This window comes from Vipera ursinii (genome assembly GCF_947247035.1).
Source record: "Vipera ursinii genome assembly, chromosome: 2".
Lineage (NCBI taxonomy): Eukaryota > Metazoa > Chordata > Lepidosauria > Squamata > Viperidae > Vipera > Vipera ursinii.
Window position 1 is genome coordinate 203,957,435 of NC_139513.1, and position 26,688 is coordinate 203,984,122.

General features: G+C 42.7%; 1 protein-coding gene across 11 annotated transcripts in view; it reads left to right on the forward strand.

Annotated features, from left to right (window-relative positions):
- ZNF462 (zinc finger protein 462) overlaps positions 1–26,688 on the forward strand; it is a 176,447-nt gene that overhangs the window by 138,227 nt on the left and 11,532 nt on the right. For 9 of the 11 annotated variants that reach the window (XM_083352498.1, XM_083352502.1, XM_083352505.1 and 6 more), the window contains 3 exons: positions 7,942–8,197; positions 13,902–14,038; positions 24,746–24,969. In XM_083352498.1, coding sequence (XP_083208624.1) covers positions 7,942–8,197; positions 13,902–14,038; positions 24,746–24,969 — 617 coding nt within the window. Of the gene's footprint in view, positions 1–7,941; positions 8,198–13,901; positions 14,039–24,745; positions 24,970–26,688 lie in introns of those variants that run through there. The other 2 variants (XM_083352499.1, XM_083352500.1) reach the window with 1 other exon arrangement.

A 26,688-nucleotide genomic window follows, 5' to 3' on the forward strand; every position in this document is an offset into this window, starting at 1 on the left:
ACTCCCTCCCTGCACTTTGCATATGGCTGCTTCTCCTGAACAGGTGTAGTGTGTTACGGCTATCTATGAATGGAACTGAGCCGGCAGCTCACTATGGAGAATGTGTCTGTTTGTCCTAACGCACTCTTCAGCTGGTCCAGCAAACCTTCTAAAGACTCCACACTCCTTCCAGCAGAATGTAGAAAAAGAAATTTAAATGCTCGCATGGTCACCTTTTCTCTCTCCTCACCGATCGGAAGTGCAGCCTTTTCTATTCGATACACTTGTGTGCGCTTCTCTTCATTCTTGGACTTCACTTCTTACTCAGATTTTGGGATGACATAACGGCGTGGGTGGGTGTGTGTGTGTGTGTGTGTGTGATCAAACTTTGTGCTTTCCATTTTTGTATCGGAGGAGCTTTCTGGCGTGTGTCGGCTTTGGCTCTCTTTATTTCTGGAGGTTGGAAAAACAGACCCACCACGGGGGGCATTTGGCCACGATGTATCAGAGCTGCGCCATGGATTTGAGAACCTTGAGCAACCAAATGTCCCCTGTCATGCTTGTTTTAGGAAAAAGAAGGAAGGTGGAGGACTGCCACTCTGGATGTGTAACCTCTAGTCAAAAGATGGAAATAAAGTTGTGATCAGCAAAGCCTATTTTCTCCGGGCCACCTTAGACCTCGCCTTTTTTAGATTGTCCTGTTGTTATGAATTAATCCCTCCTCCCCAATCCTCTAATCCAGGGCTTTTCAACCTTTTCACCCATTGTACCACTTTTAGGATATGGCAACATCCAAGTACCACGAGTCACCTAGCAAGGTGTCAAAAACGTGACCAAAAAAAGAGAAAAAAATGATGAACTACAGGTAGTCCTTGACTTACAACAGTTCGCTTAGTGACTGTTTGAAGTTACAATGGCACTGAAAAAAGTTCCCCCCAAGCCACAGCCGAGCAAGACACCTGCCTGCCTGCCTGCCCGGCAGCACTCTTCCTCCTGTCCGAGGTTTTCATTGTTGTGAGCATTTCTGTTGAGAATTGGCAGCGGGGGTGGGGTGGGGTGTTTGGTTTTTATTCCCCCCTGTCTGCTGGGTGGTTGCAGCAGGTTTTGGTCACTTCACATGACCCTGGAATACAGTGACCATCATAAATATGAATCAGTTGCCAGCTGGAGCCTGGCACTGATCCTGGTGCTTCCACAGAGCCTGACAGCCCCGAAGAAGCGCTGATCCTGGTGCTTTCGCTCAGCCCTGACAGCCCTGCAGCTCCAGCCATCTGTCGCTCAGGCTTGTGTGGTGCTACCACCGGTTCAGCTCATTCCCCTGCCCCGCTACCACTTTTCTAGGATGGTCGCGTACCACCTGCCAGGTGCCAATGTACCACAGGTGGTACCCGTACCACTGGTTGAAAAGCCTTGCTCTAATTTTTATTTTTTTATTTATTTTAATTCCATTTATATCCAGCGGTCCCCAACCTTTTGGGCATCAGGGACCAGTTCTGTGAAGAGAGTTTTATCTGTGGACCGTAGGGTGTGTGATTTTGTGTGCTGCCTGCGTACCACGGCCCACTACTGGTCCATGGACTGGGGGTTGGGGATCCCTGCTCTAATCCATGGTATGTATTATTAAAATGGCACTTTTTTAGGGGCGGGGGGAGGAATCGTTTAAGTTACCTTATCCTGCCCTAGCAAAGTCTGTTAAACATACATTTTTGGAGGCCTGACACCAAAGTGTAGGCATCAGTGTGGCTTACTAATTATAGACTATATTAGCAGAGCAAGAATTTTCTGGCGCGCTCTCCAAAAGTGCTGGGATCACCGCTCGTGGGATTCCTGAGCAGAGGGCTGTTTTGATGCCATAATTCAGCCGAACCCTTGGCTCCATTCCGTAATCTCTTTGGCTTCTCCCATGACTGGCCTTTTGGTTACCATATCCAAGACCCCAATAACATGTTGAGAAGGCAGATGAGCATCATAATGAATGGTGCGCTTCAATTCTGGAAGCCTGGATTTTAACTCTCTACCGAATCCTGGCATTCACTGGTTATTCTTGCCTGCCTTAGCCTGGAGGGCAATTTTAGGAAAAATAGAAAGGAAAGGAGACAAATCTTTCTGAATGTGCTTTAAAGCTTTTTTTTTTTTTTTGCTATTTGGAGTTGTATCTGCTATCTTTTTCTCTGACAATATACTTCGCCTGATTAATGATACTACTAGTTCACTGTTACGACCCATTCTTATATTTTATTCAGAAGGGTGTTTTACTTTCATTCTTTCCTAGAAAATACAAGTACAGTATTTATTGGTCTTAAATTAATTTGGAGAAGCTTTAAGGAGCTACAAGGGGAAGGGTTTCAAGGAGGCTTGGCCCAGCCTGAAGTCTTTTGAGACTAATCTGCAGTTCGCATATGAAGATACTAAACAGAAACCTGTTTTCATACATCTTCGCTCCTGTTTCAGAGCAGAGCAAGCACTTGTGAGTTTTAAAAAGAGAGTTGTTGGTCCAGGATCTTTACTTAAGTACTCTTGGAGATAAGGTTCATCGCTTGAGAGCAAAATGACGTGAGGTGCCTTATGGATGGTTAGAAATGCTTTAGTGTGGGCTGTGGTGTAATTTCAGGAATGTAGAAAATGCCGTTCCAAATTAAAATATAAATGGTTCTTTCATGACTCATAAAATGCATATGCTATTGTGCATATGTAAAAAGAGGCCCATGTTGCAGTGTAGTACTAGACCTCGAAATGATACTTGAAATCTGACTATAAACACCTAAATAGCAACAACATACAAAGCATGAGCATATATGAGATTTAAAAGAAACAGTAAAGAATTGAAAATCCTCCAGAACTGAAAGAACATTGACAGCTGCAGGCGTTAAGTAGATTAGTTAGATAAAATAATTTTGTCTCTTCCTAAAGGCATTGAAGTAGACCTTAGGACAGGACAGAGATAATTTGAAAAGATAATTGGGTGGTTGGAGGAGTGTAAACGTAGCAATTGTTTGTAACTGTTTAAAGCAGCCATATCTTCCTAGAATATCATGTGACTTGCACCTGCTTCATGATTCCAGGAAAAGTGCAGTTGCTTTCAACAGTTGCAGCCATGTGCGTAATTCACAACTGCATTGAATGGTGCTAGTAATGCTACTTTCCCAGATTTTTCTGAGAAAGACATTTGGTGTGTGTTTTTGTGTGTGTGTGTGTGTGTGCGCGCGCGCGCGCGTGTGCGTGTAGTGGTTGGAATGCAGTATTGCAGCTAACTGCCCATAGCTAGGAGTTTGATCCTGGCCAGCTCTAGGTAGACTCAGCCTTCCATCCTTCTGAGATCTATAAAATGAGGGCCCAGATTGTTGGGGGCAATAGGCTGACTTTTTTTTTTATTGAAAAGTTTTAACATACATTTTATCTTTAACAATCCCCCCTCCCCCTCCCGTACCCATCCCTCCCTACCCCTACCCCCCTACCCCCCCCCGACTTCCCAGAGCTAAGTACAAGGTATAAAAACAAAAAAAAACAATCATAAACATCCATATGCTAACAACCATAAACTCTAAAATCTATCACTCTCTAGCTCATATAGGATAACTACAAACACTACAAACACAGGCTGACTCTTTAGTAGTAGTAGTAGTGATGGTGGTGATGCCTGGAAACAGCAGAATAATAATAATAATAATAATAATAATAATAATAATAATAATAATAATAATAATAATAATAATAAGACCTACAAATAGAAATAGAAAGACTGTGGCAAAGGCAAGCAAGGGTAGTACCAATAGTAATAGGCGCCTTGGGTGCAATCCCAAAACAACTGGAGCACCACTTGAACAGCATTGGCATTGACAAATTCGCCATTAGTCAATTGCAAAAGGCAGCCTTACTAGGAACTGCTTCCATCCTGCGACGATATCTATAATACCATCAAACATCCACATCTGCCTACCCCAGGTCCTTGGTAAGGACTTAATAGGTAGACAAAAATGCCAAATCCAGTCTGAACATCTGGATGACTGTGCGATGAATAATAATAATAATAATAGTAATAGTAATAATAATAATTTGGAAGGTACCTTTACTCTCAGATTCATAACAAGGCCAATGGCAATTTGTTCTATTCTGAGTTCTTAGATTTATAAACTCTCCCTTCTAAGCAGGGATTTTACATATTCTGATTAAATGTTTCCTTAAAAATTAGCAAAAGGTGAAGGAAGCGCTGTACAAGAGCAGAGCAAAATTTCGGGAGGAAGCTGTAAAACTTTAGCTAAAAACACAAACTGGTTTAAAACTGATGTTATTTGCAGATTTCTGAGGAGGGAACGAGGAGGGATACAGCCAAATATTGAGTTGTATACTATTAAATCCCTACTGAATATAAGATGCATGCCTTTGTGTTATCGGTAGAAATTTCCATTTTTACTGTAGGTAATCTTGGCTTACAACCATAATTGGGACTAGAATTTCTGTTATTAAGCAAAGCAGTCATTAAGTGAGTCACATCTGAATTGACAAAAAAAATTTTTTTGCCATGGTTATTAAGCAAATCACTGCAAGTGACTCACACAGTCAATAAGCAAATTTGGCTTCCCACATTAACTTTTCTTGTTGGAAGCCGGTGATCATGTGACCCCCCCCCCCCCAAGAATGGTGCATCCATCGTTAAATACCAGTTGCTAAGCATCCAAATTTTGATCATGTGGCTGTGGAGATACTGTGACAGTCATACGTGCAAAGACCAGTCATAAGTTACTTTTTTTTTCCAGCGCCACTGTAACTTTGAACGGTCGCTAAACAAATGCTTAGAAGTCAGAGGCTACCTGTATTCCCTTTTTATCTGGAAATGGAAACTGTTTTACATTCTATAGCAGTTTTACATATCATATATCACTCTATTAATTCCAGGATTAAATTGTGGCAATTTAATTTTCTTTGTCTTCATTTTAAGGGAAGAAGCTTAAATGAGACAACTAGACTCAAGGGAAGAAAGCAACGTGTTAAACTGTGATTTGGACTTAAGGCTCATTAAAATCTCTGTGACCTTGCTTTGCCCTATACTCGCACAATAAATAAATGAGAGAATTTAGCTTAAGGACCTGAGTCTTGCTTGTGTGGATGCCATTTAATTTATACCCCCTTGTATTACAAAGACTTAAGAAGTGTGACCTAAAACTTTCAAAAGGATACGATTCATGTCCCAAATACCGAGGTGTGCTTTATGGTGCTGTAGAATTAATTGTATTGTTATGATCTAGTTGAGCAAAGATCAACTACTTAATAGCATCCAGAGCTATTTTCATAGTGCTTATGAGCAGAGGGAGCTATCCGAAGAACACCTGAAAGACTTCATTATGGAATGTCCATCTGAAACCCTATACCCAGGGGTAGGCAACCTTGGCTCTTTTATGATTTGTGGACTTCAACTCCCAAAATTCCTGAGCCAGCATGGCTGGTTCAGGAATTCTGGGTATTGAAGTTCACAAGTCATAAAAGAGCCAAGGTTGGCTACCCCTACCACGTATATTTGAATGGTTAGAAGCTGAGAAAGGTCCCATTCAACCATTGTTATTTCTTTTTCTCCTCCATATTGTTTTGTCCTTCTGTTATTCTTTCTGTAACAGTAGTTAATCGAGAAACATTTCTTATCAAGAATTAGATAGTGCCAGTTGGCACAAGTCTACCTTAATGAATTAAACAATGTTGTAATTATGCTTAACTGTTTTCCCATCAAGCAAATAATGTGGTTTGTTCAAACAGATTCTAAGTTATTTCTCTTAGGACAAGCCAAGAAAAGAAGCTACAATCCATCTATACTTTATTACTCATTCCCTGAATGAATGAAGTGCGGACTAACAAGCTTTTTATTCATTGGTGACCTTAATATGGTCATGCAAATCACTTTAGAGTGTTTCTTCCCTTTTGGTGATTTTAGAGATTGGTTAAATATCATAAACTTATAGCTTGTAACAGTTAGACACATCTCCCCATTACTTCAGATTGTAATTTTATAATTCCTCCTTTTCTTTTCCACTTTTGTTTGCTTCAATTAAAAGTCCTTTTTGTTTGTGGTTATATTGATTTGACTAAATATGATTACTTGATGTTCACCTTACAGTTCTAAAGGAGGAAGTTTCTAAATCTCTTATCTTTCTCTTTTTGGAAGTATAATGTATTTTTGATCAGCCCTTGTAGCCTCCCACTTTAATTATATCTGTATTCCCATGTACAGCATACACTTTATAAACAAAGCTTGCCTGCTGATACTGCATATAGACCTTTTCCCTTCCTCATTGGAGTAAAATCTGGAAAAAATACATTTCATGATGGGATATTCCCTTTAGTGAATCTGGAATAAAACAGATGTTTTCCCTGTTGCAGGTGGAAGCTACTTTGTTTTTAATCTACGTACAGTATTTTCCATACTTGCATATTATTTCATACAGGAAACCTTCAACTTAACAGCCCCAGTTTGAACCAGAATGTTCATTGCTAAGCAAGGCAGTTGTTAAGGGAGCTGCACACAATTTTATGACTTTTATTTGCCACGGTTGTTAAGTGAATCACTGCAGCTGTTAAGTGAATTATGCAGTTATTAAGCAAATGCAGCTTCCCCCATTGACTTTGCTTATCAGAAGTTAGCTGGGAAGTTTCATATGGAAATCGCATGACCCCAGGATGCTGCAACCATTGTAAATAAAATGCCTGTTGCCAAGCGCCCAAGTTTCGATAATGTGATGCATGCACCGGTTGTAAGTCACCTTGTTAGTGCTTCTGATGGTCACTAAATGAATGGTTGTAAGTTAAGGACTACCTGTAAAGTCAGGGCACCCAGATCTGGGCTGCCAGATTTGATCTTATCATTCAACGGCAAGAAAGATACAGAAAATGCTGGACTTCTATCTATTGACCATCCTCATTTTTTGCAGCCCAGATCCAGTATCCCTAAAAGAAAACGTACATGCGCATACTTTAAAAAAGCATTATATTATGTGTACTTGGACCTTCCTTTTGGTAGCAACTAGACTTGCTTTAAAGTAAATAAAAATGGGGGGGGGCGCATTATAGAAAATTCTAATTTCTACCTGAAAGCTAAGTTAATGAGGCAGTATTCTGTATGTTTTATTTATTTATTTAGTTTTCTATACCGCCCTATTCCCGAAGGACTCTGCGCTGTGCCTGGTAGAATTATCTGGGCTAAAACCAGCAACTTTCAACCCAAAAATAAACTTGAAGCAAATAATGTTAATACTAGCATAAACAGTTCCAGATTACAATGGGGCTGCAATAATCTTTAGTATTTCAGTAGGTGGCAGCACTTGGCTGATCTTATCTATGTTTTGAAGCTAAGCCAGGTTGGACTTGGTTAGCATGTGGAATTCTTAGAAAATCCCAGGGCTTTAAACTAGATGGAAAGTTGAAAGAACATCCCAACAGAAGGCAACGATAAGCTTTTTTTTTTACTGCTGCCAAGAACACTCTATAACCATGAGTCAAGCTCAACTTGAAAGAGGCTCCATCTTTTTGATTTGCCCTAATTGTAGTTTCCAGATCCTCTTCAAAAACATTTTTAATACCCTGAAATAGGCGACTCTGTTTATTATAATGTGGATAAAGATGGACACCCACACAGCTGGCTCATGAGTTGAAGTTGATAAAATTCACTGTGTGCTACTCCTCATACTACATACCGCACTTTACATTTAAAAGTATGTTTAAGCACCTTTTTTGGACCCAATCTGCCCAAGCAGCAAATGAATACAATAAAATCATCATGTTGACTGTCAACTAGGTTAAAACAATAAATCAACCTATAGGAACCAACTTTCCTAGAACCAAATAAAAAATAATAATAATTAGCGGAGCAGTGTTGATCTAACATTGCAGTTAAATTACAACTCAGTTCCTCCTTTGTCCTCCTTCCTTCTCTCCCCTTTTTGATGTTAATGCTAAACAGGTTTTCACTTTCCCTTGCAGATTCTTCCTATTCAGAACCTCCAGATGTCCAGCAACAACTGAATCACTATCAGTCGGCAGCCTTGGCAAGGAACAATAACAACATTAGCCCCGTCCCGCTTTCTGGAGGAGACCAGAAAGCTGAAGCCATCCTTAACTGTGAATTTTGTGAATTCACTTCGGGTTACATTCAGAGCATTCGGCGTCATTATCGTGACAAACATGGAGGGAAGAAGTTATTCAAGTGCAAAGACTGTTCATTTTACACCGGCTTTAAGTAAGTTGCTACATTGGAGAGCTAAGGGTTGTTCTGTTGCCAATTGAGCAGCTATTCATTTAATCCTGGCAATTTGTGATGGTCTGTTGGAATGACCTTGGGAGACAGGAGGAAGAACTGCAATCTAGACAACATTCTGGTAAGTGAGTCCAAAGAAGGGATATGTCAAGGATGACGCTTTGGTAGCTACATGCCTCTGTGTTTCAACTTGCCTTTAGATTAAGCGAGGGGGTGGGCCGAAGTTAAACAGAGAAACGAAACTTCTACGATTCAGTTGAAGACTCTTAGAGTTTTTCAAGGACACCAGTACAGGTGTGGATTTGAAGCAGACGGTTTCCATAACAGAATGAACTTGTTTATATGGACTAAGTTAGATGTCGAGGGTTTGGCTGGGAAAATTATTGTTTACGTCTAAGAATTGGTGTTGGAACCTCAGAGTTAGTTTTGCCTCAACATTACCATGCAGTATATTCAATAAACAGTAAGATTTTCAGAGACGGAATGAACCTGGAGTTTTATTTTGATTCTCGGGCTGGATGTTGACAGGTTAGGCTGGAGAAAGCATGTCAGAAGGGAGACTCCCTAGTCTTCAGGAGAGTAAAAAAGAGAGATTTTCACCCTTGCAAAATTCTATTACTCTAACCCTAAAATAAAGGTAGTGTAGGTGCTCATGGATGGTGCTTCTTGTCTGGACCACCTGAAGGGCTGACACAATTTATGTCAGTAGACCTGCATTTCCTATATTTCTGTATTGTGACTTAAGCTTCCATATCTTGATATTTATGTCCTATTTACACAGTGGGGGGGAAAAAGCATCTCTTTGTACTAAATACTGCAAACTCACCCACTTATTAGCAGTACTAAGATATAACGTGCTTCTAGTCTTTGTCGTGGAAAAGTAGACAAAAATATTTGCTTTATTGTACAGCCCAATAAATATCAGCTCAGAAAGATATCACTGGATTCACTGCTAGATCAGTGACTACAACAGGATTGCAGTCTCAGTTTTAGAGTTTGAGACAAGATGGTAGAAATGAGTAAGGAAGGGAACTGTAACCTATATTGCTAGAAATACCTACGAAAATTTGAACACTTAATCCAGGGGTCTTCAGACTTGGCCCTTTTATGACTTGTGGACTTCAACTCCCAGAATTCCTCAGCCAGGCACGCTGGCTGAGGAATTCTGGGAATTGAAGTCCACAAGTCATAAAAGGGCCAGGTTTGAAGGCCCCTGACTTAATCCAATAGACTACATATTGTTCGAATTAGAACTTCACTGTTTCCCATGTGAAGTGAAGTGTGGAAAACAGCAAGCTGCTTTCTCTTCTCTCCTGAAATCCACTTTGTCATTGAGGAAGTTGATCCTGTAAGGGCTGTTTCCCCTCAAAACATTCAAGTGTCTTTAAATAGTTGTCCTTTTTATATAGGGGTCCTTGGGATAGTTCTGTCTGTAATCCAGAACAATCCAGTGGGCAGCACAAGACGCAAAGGGCTGTGTGCTTGTGGATAATTGGATAAACCTCTCTATCAGCTGAAATATGCATAAGACAGAAAAATGGTTGAAAACCTATTGGTGTGTGAAGTGTGCACATTTTTGCAAACAGCTGCATTGGCTATTCTCCTGTGGTCTACACTCTTAATATGGTCTTCACTCTGCCACACACAGATTGCGGCTGTGTCATGTAGAAATAGCCTTGGCGCTGACGGTGCTGCACTTGTACATTTGCAGCTTCAGTAAAGTTATGTGTACATAGGCTGAGAGGGACTGTGCAAACACAGCTCTTCCAGCAGCGCTTTGCCGTATCTCTTTAGTTAAAGTTGACGTTTGGCCCGAAGGGAGAAGAATTTAGAAACCTGCCTTGGGGAATATAATAGTGAATTCTTATTGACTTCCTGTAGGGTTCTGCGGTCAGCAAAATCTTCCTTCTCTTATGTTTTTGAATTCCCTAAAGTTGGTTTTAATGCTTTTCAAAAGAAACTTCATAAAGGGTTCCTGGAGTTTTCGGATAAAAAAAACTTTGAAAATGGTGTTACGCTCTACTTTGTGTGCGTCCTTTGGAAGGAATGATGTATTATATAAGTTATATGATCCTGCAGTTACTTTGCAAGGATAGATCCTAGTTCAGATACAGTCTGCATACAAAGTACTGGGTAATCCGTACTTTGAGAACATTTTCTGCATCCCAACACTTTTTTTGTGCATGAACACACTTTGACAACCATGTGAGGAGGTATGTCCAGATGTCTCAATCAGCGGGATATGGATTTCCCATTCTGTTTGTATGGATGGATTGATATTATGAGTTAGTGGATAAGTTTCCTATTTCGAGATGAATTCCTTTATTTCCTTAAAATGCCTTTCTGTGGCCATACTGTACATACCCAACCTGTACCATTTGGAATACATGCCAGTTATCTATAGGTGCTTTAAATACATTTGAAATTGGAGCCAATATAACATTGATCTAGGGCAGGGTAGGCAACCTTGGCTCTTATGACTCGTGGACTTCAACTCCCAGAATTCCTGAGCCACCATAACTAGCTCAGGAATTCTGGGAGTTGAAGTCCACGAGTCATAAAAGAGCCAAGGTTGCCTACCCCTAATCTAGGCAGTACAGGTAGTCCTCGACTTATAACAGTTCATTTAGTGACCATTCAATGTTACAACGGCACTAGAAAACATGATTTATGACCTTTTTTCACAGTTATGACCTTTGCAGCATCCCGATGAGCATGTGATCAAAATTCAGGTGCTTGGTTCATGTTTATGATGATTGCAATGTCCTAGGGTCATGTGATCACCTTTTGTGACCTTCTCACAAGAAAAATCAATGGGAAAGCCAGATTCACTTAACAGCCAGGTTACTAACTTACCAACTGCAATGATTCACTTAACAGCTGTGACAAGAAAAGTTTTAAAATGGGACAAAACTCAGTTAACAAATGTCTCACTTAACAACAGGAATTGTGGTTCTAAATCAAGGACTACCTGTATTCAAATATCCATTAACATAATCCTAATTAGGCTTAATCTGTATTAAGTTCCAGATGGCGCTTGGGTCTATACCCATCGCCCTCACTCACAGCCCAGTTGATGCCTTGGTTGATGCCTGGGAAAAGGCGGCCACTGAGGCACTCAACTGTGTTGTACCCTTGCGACCCCTGACCTGGCGCAGATCCCGTTGGGCTCCATGGTTTTCTGTGGAGCTCCGGGAGATGAAGCGTCGGAGACGGGGTCTAGAGAACAGTTGGAGGTCCAGCCGTTCCGAATCTGACCGATTGCAGTTAAGAACCTTCATAAGGTCTTATCTTGCTGCAATGAGGACAGCGAAGGCTAATTACTTTGCTGCCCTCATTGCATCCGCAGATAATCGCCCGGCCGCCCTGTTTAGGGTAACTCGCTCCCTCCTTAATCAGGAGGCGAGAGAGGAGCCCTTGCAGGGGCAGGCCAAGGAGTTTAGTCATCATCTGACGGACAAAATCGCTCAGATCTGGGCCGGTTTGGACTCTAACTGGGCAGAGTCTGATATGGAGGAATCGGACGGTCTTGAGCATGTTATCTGGACTAAGTTCGATCCTGTTTCCCCTGATGATGTGGACAGGATTATGGGGAGGCTGAGTTCCACCACCTGTTTATTGGACCCGTGTCCCTCTTGGCTAATTTATGCGGCTTGGGAGGAGACACGAAGCTGGTTCCAGGCAGTAATATCTGCCTCTTTGAGTGAGGGTGTCTTCCCCGCCGCTTTGAAGGAGGTAGTGGTGAGGCCCCTTCTCAAGAAGCCTGCCCTGGACCCAGTGATTTTAAACAACTATCGTCCTGTCTCCAACCTTCGTTTTCTGGCGAAGGTTGTTGAGAGTGTGGTGGCGCATCAGCTTCCTCTGTTCCTGGAGGAAACTATCTGGACCCGTACCAATCGGGTTTCAGGCCCGGGTACAGCACGGAGACGGCATTGGTCGTGCTGGTGAATGATCTCTGGCAGGCTCGGGGCAGGGGTTGCTCCTCTGTCCTAGTTCTATTAGATCTCTCAGCGGCTTTTGATACCATCGACCATGGTATCTTATTGCGGCGTCTCAGGGGGTTGGGAGTGGGAGGCACTGTCTTGCAGTGGTTCTCCTCCAATCTCCTGGGCCGCTCGCAATCGGTGTTGATGGGAGGGCAGAGGTCTGCCCCGAGGCTTCTCGTTTGTGGAGTTCCTCAGGGGTCGGTTCTCTCTCCCCTCCTGTTCAACATCTATATGAAGCCGCTGGGCGAGATCATTCGTGGTTTTTTTCTCTACCCTGAACCAACCCAGTGATGCCCTCGCCGTGATGTCCCGTTGCCTGGAGGCAGTCCAGGTCTGGATGGGGAGAAACAGGCTTTGTCTCAATCCTGCCAAGACTGAGTGGCTGTGCATACCGGCATCTCGGACTAATCAGTCCATTCCATCTTTAATGATGGGGGGTGAGGTGTTCCCCCCCGTCGATAGGGCTCGCAACTTGGGCGTCCTCCTGGATTCGCGGCTCAGTTTTGAAGACCATATAGGAGCCGTGACCAGGGGGACTTTTGCCCAGGTTCACCTGGTATGCCAGTTGTGGCCCTACCTCGACCGAGATGCCCTGCGCACAGTCACTCATGTGCTCGTGACCTCCCAATTGGACTACTGCAACGCTCTCTACATGGGGCTGCCCTTGAGGACCACTCGGAGGCTCCAGCTGGTGCAGAATGCAGCCGCGCGGGTTGTGATGGGGATTTCCCGATACTCCCATGTAACACCTCTACTCCACGAGCTGCATTGGCTCCCGGTTGCCCTCCGGGTGAGATTCAAGGTGCTGGTGATGACCTATAAAGCCCTGAATGGCTTGGGTCCGGGATATCTAAGAGAACACCTGCTGCCAGCATCAAGCTCCCTTCGTCCTGTGTGCTCCCACAGGGAGGGTCTTCTCAGGGTACCGCTGGTAAAAGATTGCCGGCGGACAATACCCAGGGGGAGGGCCTTCTCTGTGGGTGCGCCGGCCCTTTGGAACCAGCTGCCTGTAGAGCTTAGGACTGCCCCTGACCTTCGCTCATTCCGCCGGGACCTGAAGACCTGGCTCTTCGAGCTTTCTGGCCTGGACTGAGAGTATTAACTGGGGTTTTAATTGTATTTTAATTGTAATTGGGGTTTTTAGTTCAAGGTTAGTGTAATCATTTTAATTGTTTTTTATTTTTGTAACTTCTTGTATTGTTTTTAAAAAACCTTGTGAACCGCCCTGAGTCCTACGGGAGAAGGGCGGTATATAAGTCTAATAAAATAAAATAAAATAAAATATTGGTTAACGTAACATTTATTCCTACCTAAAAAAAAGGGAACAAAGAAATCAAGTAAAAATGTGGCTTGAGTTCATTCATCAGCTAAGCTATAGTTTACTGTCGTTTTGGTTTGATCAATAAAAAAAAGATAATTGTACTAAGCCTTAAACCATGGTTTACAAAATAACGTCTGAGTTGACACAAACCATTATTGTTTAACTTGAGTCAGACCTAGCTTTTATTTGTATCAGTTCCTGGTAACACTAAAACCCCTCCGTTCCTTAAGTCGGAGGAATTTCTCTTGACAAATTTGTATAGCATGCCTCTAAATGTTGATGTCTGTAGCTTCTGTCACACACACACACAAATATATTACTCAAAGGTTAAGGTTCTCTCCGCTTATCTGAGCTTGTGTACTACTCTTTGTGTTTGTAGATCTGCTTTTACTATGCATGTGGAAGCGGGGCATTCAGCAGTTCCAGAGGAAGGACCCAAAGATCTCCGTTGTCCTCTCTGTCTCTACCACACCAAATATAAACGGAACATGATTGACCACATTGTCCTTCATAGAGGTAAAGAAGTTTACATGAATGGATGGATCAGTGACCTTCCAAGGTCTTTGCGTGTGGCTCCTTATTAGTCACTGGAAAACATGGTGCCTAGGAGAGTGCAAGAATTGCAACATCCATGATCGCTTGTCAATTTTCAGCATGCAGATGATATAGGGATGGCATAAGCACGTGGCTTAAAGCTGGGTTGTTGTTTTTTTTTTTGTTTTTTTTTGAATGCTCTAGATCAGAGGCGGGGAACGATGGCCCCTGTATGACTTGCGGACTTCAATTCCCAGAATTCCTCAGCCGGTATGGCTGGCTCAGGAATTCTGGGAGTTGAAGTCCACAATTCATAAAAGGACCATCGTTTCCCCACCCCTCTGGCTATCATTACTAAAAACCATTCTGAGATAGGAATCACATGGAAACATAATATTTTTTTTAAAAAACAACCCTAAGAAAGCTTCCAGAACCCTCATTGGAAGTCTAGAAATGAAAGAAGGCCATTGTGGCTACCAGCCTTCAAAATGTTGCTTATTCATGGGATATATAGAAATGTGGAGAAGAAGAAGTGAGCCTGATTTGCTGCCATCTGTAACTCAATGCTTGCCACATTTGTACTTGTGACGAAGACTTGCCCTTACAAGCTCTGTGGATGTGTGCCTATCATAAAAATGCTCATGTGATCCTGGTTTCCATATCACCTTAGGCCTAGGTCAGGGGTAGGCAACCTCGGCTCTTTTATGACTCATGGACTTCAACTCCCAGAATTCCTGACTCAGGAATTCTGGGAGTTGAAGTCCATGAGTCATAAAAGAGCCGAGGTTGCCTACCCTTGGCCTAGGTTGTCTTTCTATGCCTGGCATCAGATCTTACCTAGTCTTTACAGTGTTGGAAGCATTTAGCATGCTGAAAAGGCAAAATAATATCTGATTCTCTTGGCTACAGATTTATATGCTCTGAAAAGACAGCTGCTTAGAGTCCTCTTGGCTGGGAACCTTGCCCATAGTTATCAGCCTTGATGTTTTGAGATGGTCTGTTGGCTATCGAAACCACATATCCATGTGTTGGGGTGGAATTCTGCCTTATTGCATGCTGAGCAGCGTTCCTCAGCAGGGTAGTGGCACCGAAGCAATGAGTAGCATGTGCCATCTCTCCAGGGGAAGATATTTTCCTTTTTTGTGTTTCTGTTTGCAACTTACACAGTGGCTTGCCACTTCTTTTTAAGCTTCTGCTGCTTCTGAGAATTTGAAGGGAGGGGGGAGGCAGGAAAAAGCCAGAGCTTCTTCTGTAGTCATTTTCTCTGAATGTTTGGGAAGATCAGACTAATGACTTTGACAGATGCCCTTTTGATAGCATCCCAAAAAAGGGGGGGAGGGGTGTCTCTTTGGTGTCCAGATGCATGTAGCAGAATCCTGAAGGAGAAGTTAAGGAAACAGTTGCTGTTCCAGTTGAGCTTTAGGCCTGTGGGAGTTACGGGGCCGTGTAGCCCGATCCTGTTGGTCTTCCATGTTTGCAAAAAGGCTTTTGAAGATTAAATGGTGGGATTTGGAGGAAGGGAGAAAATAGGAATATGAATCAGAACCAGAATGGTACAACTTGCTGTTGCCAATTTGCTGTAGCCAACTCACTACAGCCAATTCGCCACAGCCCACTCGCCATGGACAACTTCCCATGACCAACTCGCCAAGGGACAATTCGCCATGGGACAACTGGCAGCAGGACAATTCAACAATTCAATTTAATTTATGAAAACAATTTTAAGATTATTTTAATTTCTTGTCATTCGTATTTCATTTTGGTCCTCCCTTTTGCATCCTTTCTTTCATGATTCTAATTCGTTGATATTAGTGTAATTCTTGTCCCACGGCGAGTTGTCCCGTGGGCATGGCGAGTGGTTGTAGGCCCAGTTAGAACCAGTGTTGGGTTTGTGTTATGCACTCTGAAATGCAGATCCTGTGCAACTCCTGTTCACGTTTCTGCTGTTTCTATGAAGAATGTGTTTCTTAAGAAACTCTTGAATTACAAATATGTATGAATTGAATTCAAATACTTTGGCCACCTAATGAGAAGGAAGGACTCACTGGAGGAGAGCCTAATGCTGGGAAAGGTTGAGGGCAGGAGTCATAAAGGAGCCAAGGTTGCCTAGCCCTGCCCTAGTCCATGGGCTGTATGACTAATACAGCCTCTGGATTCTAATTTGTCCATCATCTCTAATATTTGTTTTTACTCAATTTACTCAAATTAACTTTTTCCTGGGCAATGTTTTGAGTTTAATTACCTTGGCCACTAAATTCTAAATCCCAATTTTGCCCGACAGATCTCAGGTGTGAAAGCCTACATCAATATCTGACTTCCTTTTTTTCCTGCCAGTCAAGCCACGTTTGATTGAATGTTTGAAGCTTTAATTAGAAACTTTTCCCAAACAGTAGTACTCGTGACAATAATTTCACTGGAAATTCAAACAAGGAAGCCTACTCAGAAGCACGCCCATTGTTTCAAGGAAATGGCAAACATCCTTCAGATAGCATCACCAAAAAGCAAGCATTATCAGAGCCTTGGTGGAGCAGTGGACTAATGCCTCCTTAAGTAACACCAGCTGCCTGCAATTAGTGCAGGTTCGCATCCCACCAGGCTCAAGGTTGACTCAGCCTTCCATCCTTCCCAGGTAGGTAAAGTGAGGACCCAGATTGTTGGGGGCAATTAAGCTGACTTTGTAATAATGCCGCTTGGGGGTGTGTGAAAGCCCTAATAAGCAGGCATATACATAGAATGAAGGCTACTGCTAAGCTTGTAAGCCGCCCTGAGTCTTCGGAGAAGGGCGGGATATAAATGGAATTAAAATTAAATTAAATTAATTAAAAAATTATCTGTTATTTCGCATGAAATCCATTAGCACCTGGCCTTCAGATTTGATCAACAAAAACTGAAAAGTTTGTTGTATCTGATTCTCTGGCCCATGTGTCACAAAATACAGAGGACCTTGAGGTTTAGTGACGATCTACCATTAGCATTAGACAAAATGGGTCTCAGTTTGTGATCTATTGGTCGGAATCCACTTGAGCGCTTCAGAAGATCTTTTTTTTTCTTTTCCCTTTCTTCTCTTTTTCTTAGTTCGCACTAGTTTTTCATCTTAACAGGTGTAGTCCTCGTCTTACAACAGTTGTTGTTTTTTTGTGACTGTTCAAAGTTTAAGAACAGAAATTTTGGGCTCAATTGTGTTCATGTCTCAAAGACTACCTGTATTTTTAAACTTCAACAAAGAATATTATTTTAAAAAGAAGGTCTACGGTATCTACACATATTTATAGCTGAAATCCCGCAAGGAATCGTGTGAGATTTAGGCATTTTCACCCACCATCCCGTGTATTTGGTAATCTCCCAGGATTTCTAAACTCAAAAGTTTCTGGAAGTAGGGAGAGAGGAAAAATGGCCACAGCACTTGGAGGGCCATTTTCTGATTCCTTTCTTCGTTTTGGAATAGCATTCTTCCAGTGAAAATCAGAAATAACAAGTTCAGATATGTGCCAGAGAGACTTCTTAGGTAGAGCTGGGATTAAAATGCATACATTCTGTTTCCATTCAGATCCAATTAAGGTACGAGGTAGAATTTCTTGTGTAGTCAGAGTTAAGGGATATATGTGGAAGCAAATACGGATCTCATAGAAAAAATGTTTCTCATTAAATAGGATATCAGTCTGCCTAAGCCAATACTGAGCTGCTTGATTCAGTCATTCAACTGGAACACCAACCTAAGCAGGGGTTCAGCTAACCTCCTACAGGCCTAGTGGAAGGGGGATTCTGTGTATTTTATCAAGATTTGCAGGGCGATTTTTAGAGTAATTGTTGCATAGTTGCAAGGGTAGTAAAGAATTTACTTCTGACTTGTAAACGAGCTTGCTTTTCCTAACAAACTCGCCTCTTGAATCCTTTGGCACTCTTATTCTCAGGGCAGTGGAAATGCTAATCCTCAGCCAAAGGTTAAAGCTTTCTCATTTAGCCCAGATAATGTAATTAGCTAGCACCTTCTAATAAATCAAATTTTCACCCTTTCAAATTTTCAGCCTTTCAAAAAATGCCCGTGCAGTTTACCAAATAATATATGCTTGAGGCCTTTAATTTTTTTAAAAAAAAATCTCGTTTCATCATGGTCAGCAGAATAAAATTATAGTTACAGTTGCAAGAAAAAGTATGTGAACCCTTTGGGATTACGTGGAGTTTTGCATGAATTGGCCATAAAATGAGCTCTAAATGTCATGTAAGTCACAACAATAGAAAAACACAGTCTGCTTAAAATAATACTACACAAACATTAGCTGTTGTCATGTTTTAACTGAACATAAGATGGAAACATTCACAGTGCAGGGTGGAAAAGGTATGTGAACCTTTGGACTTAATAACTGGTTGACCCTCCTTTGGCAGCAATAACCTCAACCAAACATTTCCTGTAGTTGCAGATCAGACCTGCACAACAATCTGGAGTAATTTTGGACCACTCCTCTGCACAAAACTGTTTCAGTGTAGCGATATTCTTGGGATGTCTGGTGTGAATCGCTCTCTTAAGGTCATGTCACAGCATTTCAATCGGGTTGAGGTCAGGACTCTTGACTGGGCCACTCCAGAAGGTGTATTCTGTTCTGTTGAAGCCATTGTTTTGTTGAATTACTTGTATGCTTTGGGTCATTGTCCTGTTGCATCACTCATCCTCTGCGGAGCTTCAGTTGGCGGACAGATGGTCGTACGTTTTCCTGCAAAATGTCCCGATAAACTCTGGAATTCATTTTCCTATCAATGACAACAATCTGTCCAGGCCCTGAGGCAGCAAAGCAGCCCCAAACCATGATGCTCCCTCCACCATGTTTTACAGTGGGGATGAGGTTTTGATGTTGGTTTGCTGTGCCTTTTTTTCTCCACACGTAGTGTTGTGTGTTTTTCCCAAACAACTCAATTTTGGTTTCATCTGTCCACAGTATATTTTGCCAGTAGTGCTGTGGAACATCCAGGTGCTCTTTTGCAAACTTCAAACATGCTGCAATATTTTTTTTGGACAGCAACGGCTTCCTCCGTGGTGTCCTCCCATGTACTCCATTCTTGTTTAATGTTTTCCTTATTGTAGATGTGTCAACAAAAATGTTAGCATGTGCCAGAGATTTCTGTAGGTCTTTAGCTGACACTCTAGGATTCTTCTTTACCTCATTAAGCGTTGTGCGCTGTGCTCTTGCAGTCATTTTTATAGGACGACCACGCCTAGGGGGGGTAGCAACAGTGCTAAACTTTCTCCATTTGTAGACAGTCTGTCTTACCGTGGACACATGAACATCAAGGCTTTTGGAGATACTTTTGTAACCCTTTCCAGCTTCATGCAAGTCAACAATTCTTGATCGTAGGTCTTCTGAGAGCTCTTTTCTGCGAGGCATGGTTCACATCAGACAGTGCTTCTTGAGACCAGTAAACCCAAAACAGGTGTGTGTTTTTAAAGGGCAGTACAGCTGTCAGCAACACATCCAATATCATCACACTAGTTGGAGTCAAGGTTGGCTCACTCCTGGCTCCAATTAGCTCTTGGAGAAGTCATTAGGCTAGGGGTTCACATACTTTTTCCACCCTGCACTGTGAATGTTTCCATCTTATGTTCAATTAAAACATGACAACAGCTAATGTTTGTGTAGTATTATTTTAAGCAGACTGTGTTTTTCTATTGTTGTGACTTACATAACGTTTAGAGCGCATTTTATGGCCAATTCATGCAAAACTCCATGTAATCCCAAAGGGTTCACATACTTTTTCTTGCAACTGTATTTGGAAGTGTGAGGACTGTTTTTCTCCCTCACCTGCTGTTGCTTTTTTTTTAATACAAGGATAGTTGCTGTGCACAGGATATCAGTGCTTTGAGTTTTCAAAGCTTAGAGGAAGATAATGATTTCAGCATGATTCGCGGCAAACAGAACTGCATATTTACCACTGAAGTCTTATTAATACTGTTTTTCTTTTAAATTCTGAGAAACCATTCCTATGCAGGTATAAGCTGCAAATAAGAAATTCAGATTCTGCAGACCACAATTTGAAAAGAAAGGTGGATTTGACAATGGGCTAAGATCTCTGAGATTAAAGGACTGGCAATTAAATTCAGATGGTTAAAGAGCGAGCTCTGCTCTCATCATGGCAAGGAAGAAAAAATAGGCCACCCTTTCCTGTTGTGTGCACCGGAAATCCATTGTGTGATGCACTTATATCATGCCCTGACTCAGGCTGTTCTTAATGATGATGATAACTTTATTGTCACTTTGAATGTACACCAATCGGCATACATCAAAATGAAATTTCGTTGCATACAGCTCTCAAAGGGTCACCACCTCCGATATATACTCCTTGTTTGGGGCCCGCTCAAATTTCACATTGTCCATTTTAGTCTCTAGGGAGTGAACGATGGCAAACAGGACAGATGGAAATGGGGCTCCATGTGGATTAGCCCTCAAATTAGCTTGTATTCTGACAACCTCGCCTTCTTTCCTTTTTCTGATCCTGACTCTTCCACCCTTTCCTTAAAGAGGCCTTGCTTCTTTTCGCCCCTGGAGCACGTTGCTGCCGCCGCCACCAACTCTCTCTCTTCCTCTGGGCCTGCCGACAGCCTCATCCAGTTCCTTCGCTCCATAAGCTCCAGGTCCTCTCTGCCTCCTCTGGAAACAGCCCTGATTTGCAGTAGAATCCATCACTGGGCCAGCAGTCAGATCTTGCTGCTGGCAGAACAAATTCAAACAGTGCCAACGACTTTTAACGGTCTCACCAACAGTTCCAAAACAACTAGAAACTCGCCAGGCCAGCAAAGATTGTCGGTCGTATGTCGTATGTTACCTTAGTTCCACCATGTTGCTCAAACACATTAAAATCTTCCTGATCATGTGGCTTATAGCCCTTACTATCCCTCCCAAAACTATTCGTTTTCAAGAGCCAATGCAGCCGCAGCCATTCCAGGCGCCGCCATCTTAGAAAGGGAAGAAAGGGAAAATGAGTGCTTGGGTCACACACGACACAAGGTGTGATGACAAGGCAAACCAAGTACCCATCTTATGTGTTGCCCAGTAAGTGTTTGATTTGGCCTTTGAATTGCTGTGAGACCTGCCACCACTTAAACCTCTAAACAGAAACAATCCTTGGCTCCATTTGTTGAGGAAGGTATAATTTTATTAGAAGTCAAGCGTAGTGCAGTAATGCATAGACAGAACTGAGAATCATGCACCAAAATCCCTAAGTTCAACTTTTCCCTCCCTTAACTGCCTCCCATCACTGACACGTATCCCCCCCCAAAAAAAATGACCAATCGGGTTCATGCAAGAAGCATAGGTTGGTAGGCAGCTGCCCTCTTTTCCCAGCCGGGTGACCTTGAGGCAGCATCTTGGGGAGATAACAGCAGTTACTTTCATTTTCCCCCAAGTACTCCCCCTCCCAATCACCTTCCCCAGCGTTCAAGGCAGACTATCCCCACATGGTAGTGAGGCACAAGAAAGTGTCAGATGGCAGCTGATAGCTTAAGCTCTTTCTGTAGGCTAGTTCTCAGATAATTTAATAACCTACATGGAGGCCATGGTTCCATAGGAGATGGTATGTTGAGAGTTGACATTTTTTGAAAAAGTGCTACTGCCTGAAAAATATACTTCCACACTATCTGGGGCTGTGAACATGACCCAGTAATAGCTTATTTGTTCGACTTCTTTCAAAAGATGATGCTTGTTCTCCCTCTTCCCTACTGTGGATGCGTGGTAGCTCGCTTGCCTACAGGTAGTCCTCGACTTACAATCATTTGTGTAGTAAATTAAGGATTGCGCTGAAAAATTTACTTGCAACCAGTTCTTAACGATGGTTGCGACGTTGCCACAGTCAACGTTGGTTGTCATTTGTGACCTTTCCAGACAACTTCCATCAAGTAAAGTCAGTGAAGGAAGGAGGAAGGGTAGTTTGCAAGTCACGATCATGTGATGTCTTGTTTAATGACTGTACTCCTTAAGTGATGGATTTTCCAGTTCTAATTGTGGTTTTAAGTCAAGGACTACTTCTGTTTATTTACCTGTTTGTTCATTTTATCTGAATGATTTATTTATTTATTTAATCCTGCCTTCATTCTTTTTACAAATAACTCAAGGTGTTGAACCTCTATGTAATACTACTACTTCTTCTTCCTATATTCTCCACAATAACAACCATGTGAGGTGAGCTGGGCTGAGAGAGAGAGAGAGAGAGATAGATAGAGAGAGAGAGAGAGTGACTAGCCCAGGGTCACCCAGCTGGCTTTCATCATCATCATCATCATCATCATAAAAGTTGGAAGGGACCTTGGAGGTCATCTAGTCCAATCCCCTGCTCAGGCAGAAAACCCTTCTGGAGGCAGGTTGTTCCACTGGTTAATTGTTCTAACTGTCAGGATGTTTCTCCTTAGTTCTAGGTTGCTTCTCCCCTTGATTAGTTTCCATCCATTTCCTGCCTTCGGGTGCTTTGGAGAATAGCTTGACTCCCTCTTCTTTGTGGCAGCCCCTGAGATATTGGAGCACTGCTATCATATCCCCCCTCGTCCTTCTCTTCATTAAACTAGACAGACCCAATTCCAGCAGCTGTTCCTTATATGTTTTAGTCTCCAGTCCCCTAATCATCTTTGTTGCTCTTCTCTGCACTCTTTCTAAAGTCTCAACATCTTTTTTACATCCTGGTGACCAAAACTGGATGCAGTATTCCAAGTGTGGCCATAACAAGGCATTGTAAAGTGGTATTAATACTTCACGTGATCTTGATTCTATTCCTCTGTTAATGCAGCCTAGTGTTGGCTTTTTTGGCAGCTGCAGCACACTGCTGGCTCATATTTAAGTGATTGTCCACTAAGGCTGTGAGATCCCTCTCACAGTTGCTTCTATTGAGCAAGGTACCCCTTATACTATACCTAAGGCAGACTAGAATTCACAGTCTCCCACTTTCTAGCCTGGTGCCTTAACCATTCTTGCAACCTCCATTATTTTAATCATTTTTTTCTACCAGTTTAGACTTTAGTTTCTGCAAAGAAGCAGCAGAATTCAAACTAATTACAGCACGCTTAATTGTTTCCATTGTAGGAAATGCCTTTTTAATCTTGGGAATTGTGCACACATTATTATTATTTATATCAAAAACTTAAGAAAAAGATGCACGTTCTTGCAAATAATTCTTGCAAGAATTATTTGCTGTGTATTTTCTCTGCTTCCCCACCCCCGCGCACACGCGCGCACACACACACACACACACACACACACACAGATCCTTCCACCAAACAAGGAGGAAAGGGAAGGAAAGTTCTGTTGGGTGAGTGGAAATTCACTCGCATGAAGTTGGTTGGTTTCAAAGTGTCCTCCTGCTTGCTGTTTCTTTTGAAGCTCATTCTAAGGAGTTGCCCTTAATCTTGACAGCTACAAATGGGGAGTTTTGAGAGACCCCTTAAAGACAATAAGATATTTCATCAGATCCCCGAAATATTGCCTTCAGTTGGCAAATATACACAGATGAAGACGTAGAGGAGGAAAGCTGTTAAAAGAATGATAGAAGACCGATGGGATGCAAAAAAATAAAAATCTGGCAAATTTGATTAGAACACCATTTTATGCCCTCAAAAAAAACAAAAAAAAACCCCACAGCAACCACTCATTACAACAATAATCGACCATATAAAGTCTTAACGTTGCTAAACAAGCATCTGTTTTAGAGAAAAGCTGTTGCCCGCTTTGTAATAAAGTCAAATTTTACTATTTCTGATTCAGCTACTTTGCACTAGCATCCAATTTCAAGCCCTTCTGCTGAGGAATAATAGCATTCAGGCTTGCAATAACTTCCAATGGAAATAGAAGTGTTCTCCTGCAACAATTTTGAAGTCCAAAGTAGCCAGTTAATATGTTTATTGTTCTGCTTTGCTCTGCTCTCCCCCCCCCCCTTTTTTTTTTTTAAAGGCAAATGGAACATGCCGGAGCAACATTTGGAAACACTTCCCATTTTTCAGGGCCATTTTTGGGGAATCTTGGCTAGAACAAAACAGAAGTGGACAATCTTTGAATTACCTATTCCGTCTCTCATGAATGAGTTGGTTTTAAGTTTCGGTAACTAGCTGGATAATCTGATGTAGGTGGGCTCAGAAGTAATGAGTTCAGTGAAATTGACTCCCAAGGACACAGCCTGGGCATATTTGCAAAACTAGAACCATCATGAGAATTGGGACAGAAAGCGGGTCAAAGGGTGGAGTTTTCAATGACAAGTACAGGTAGTCCTCGGGTTACGACCGCAATTGACCCCAGAATTCCTGTCGCTGAGCGAGACAGTTGTTAAGTGGGTTTTGCCCCATTTTACGGCTTTCCTCGGCACAGTTGTTAAGTGATTCACTGCACTTGTTAAAGTTAGTAACACGGCCGTTAAGTGAATCTGGCTTGCCCCGTTGACTTTGCTGGTTGGAAGGTCATAAAGAGGCAATCACGCGATCCTGGAACGCTGCAAGGAGTCGGTTGCCAAGCATCTGAATTTTGGTCACCTGACCGCGGGGGGTGCCACAAGAGTCACGAGCGTGAAAAAACGATCCTAAGTCGATTTTTTTCCCCCCCAGTGTAACTTTGAACAGTCACTAAAGGAATGGCTGTAAGTCGAGGGCTACCTGTTCTACAAAGAAGCGGCAGAAATGGCCCTCCTCGCTAACGGTGCTTCCCTTGTCATCTCTTGTCGCCCTCATAGAAGAGCGAGTGGTTCCCATAGAGGTTTGCCGTTCCAAGCTGTCCAAATATTTGCAGGGAGTCGTTTTCCGCTGTGACAAGTGCACCTTCACCTGTTCCAGCGACGAGAGTCTACAGCAACACATAGAGAAGCACAATGAGCTGAGACCTTACAAATGCCAACTCTGCTACTACGAGACCAAGCACACGGACGAGCTGGATGCTCACCTTCGCGATGAGCATAAGGTGAGGGTGAGGGTAGTTTGTGCTCGGTGAGGCCCAGGCCTTTAGAGCAGACATGTCAAACACAAGGCCCGGGGGCCGGATCTGGCCCGCGAAGTGGTTTCATGTGGCCCGCAAAGCCATCCTGGAAACAGTGAGGGAACGGCCCCCACTGCCTTGGCCCTGGCCCAGAGACCCTCCTTCTGCCAGAGACCCTCAGATCTGTCCCACTCCTGCCCAGGCCCCCATAGGCACCCTTGATGCGAATGATGTAGAGCTGGCCATGCCCACCCAGTAGGCCATACGCACTCTAGCCACGCCCACCCAGTAGGCCACGCCCACCCAGGCCATACCCACCCGGCCCCCTAAGGGCAACCTCAATGCTGATGCGGCCCTCAATGAAATTGAGTTTGACACCCCTGCTTTAGAGAGAGGGGGTGAGGGGGGAAAACCAGGTCTTGCCTTTCTTGAGATGTCCGTTGGCCAGCATCTTCTCAAGGAAATAGTTTTTCCCCCCATAAGTATCCAATGAATTTAACACAGGGTGGGTTTCCTCCCCCCTCCCCCATAATTATGGGAATATTTGCCACATGGGTGCAGGCCCTGGGCCTTTAAAATGACATTAGAGGTAAATGCACAGAGGAAAATCTTACCAATAATTATTAGGCAAAAGAAGTATTAGCCTGTTCTTACGTGTTGCACTGCGGAGACCTCATTCCGACTCCTTCAGCTGGGTTTTCTGAATTGATACTCTAGTAGCATGCTAATAGAGGTGACTCAACACCTTGTGGAACTCTTTCTCTTCTGCTCTTTTGCTTCCCCCACCCCACCCCCGGAAAATATTTCACTTCTACTAAAAAATAATAATAATAATAATGAGTGAATCTACCCTCCATTGGAAGTGGATCTTTACTCAGAAGGTAAACTTGCTGTGGCAGGTGCATGGCAGAAAATAGATTGACATAAATCAGTCACTGTTTTCTCATTATCAGCAGTTTAACAGCAGCAAGTTCAGAAAAAGTTCCCCTCCCCTTCTAAATCGGGGCAGCTGTGATAAAACGAGCTTGGGTGTAAAAACCAGGAATGGATTTTTGCCTGACTTGACCACGTGCTCGTCTCTAGTATAAAGGAACAAATTCCAGGGCTGAACGCGTGGAGTGTCAGCTTTTTATTCTTTACATTTAACAATACAACCTACCGGCATCACCGCTTTGCATCCGGTTCTGGGAGGTCTAGCTAAAAGGGCTCTTTTTAAATGGTAGAAATGGCAAAAGACGTACAGCCTAAAATCTTACCCTCTATAATTCATCAGATGACAAGATGGAGCCTTTTTTTTTAAGAAGCTCCCTGCTCCGGTAGAAGACAGGCTGTTGGGATTTGATGTAGCATCCCACTGCAAGCAGCGGATTGTTATAAAGGCCTCTGCACATATTTGTTTAATTGTGTGCTCATTGAGATGCAAAGTGAAACACAATATTCCAGATGGTGACATGATACATGACATTAGGAAGGTGTTCTGTATTCACCACCCTTGCCCAAGCTGTCCTGCCAATGTTTTGTTAGCAGGAATCTCATCCCAAAGAGTCAATACTTTTGGCTGGCGAAATGTATAAATTGAGTTGTGTTATGAAGCTTGCAGTGAAAGGCCTCCTTGCAATTTGCAATTGTACAGAGGACCGCATTTATTCCTGTCAGATAATATTGGCGTAGGACAACATTGGATACATTCTGCTCAATTAAATA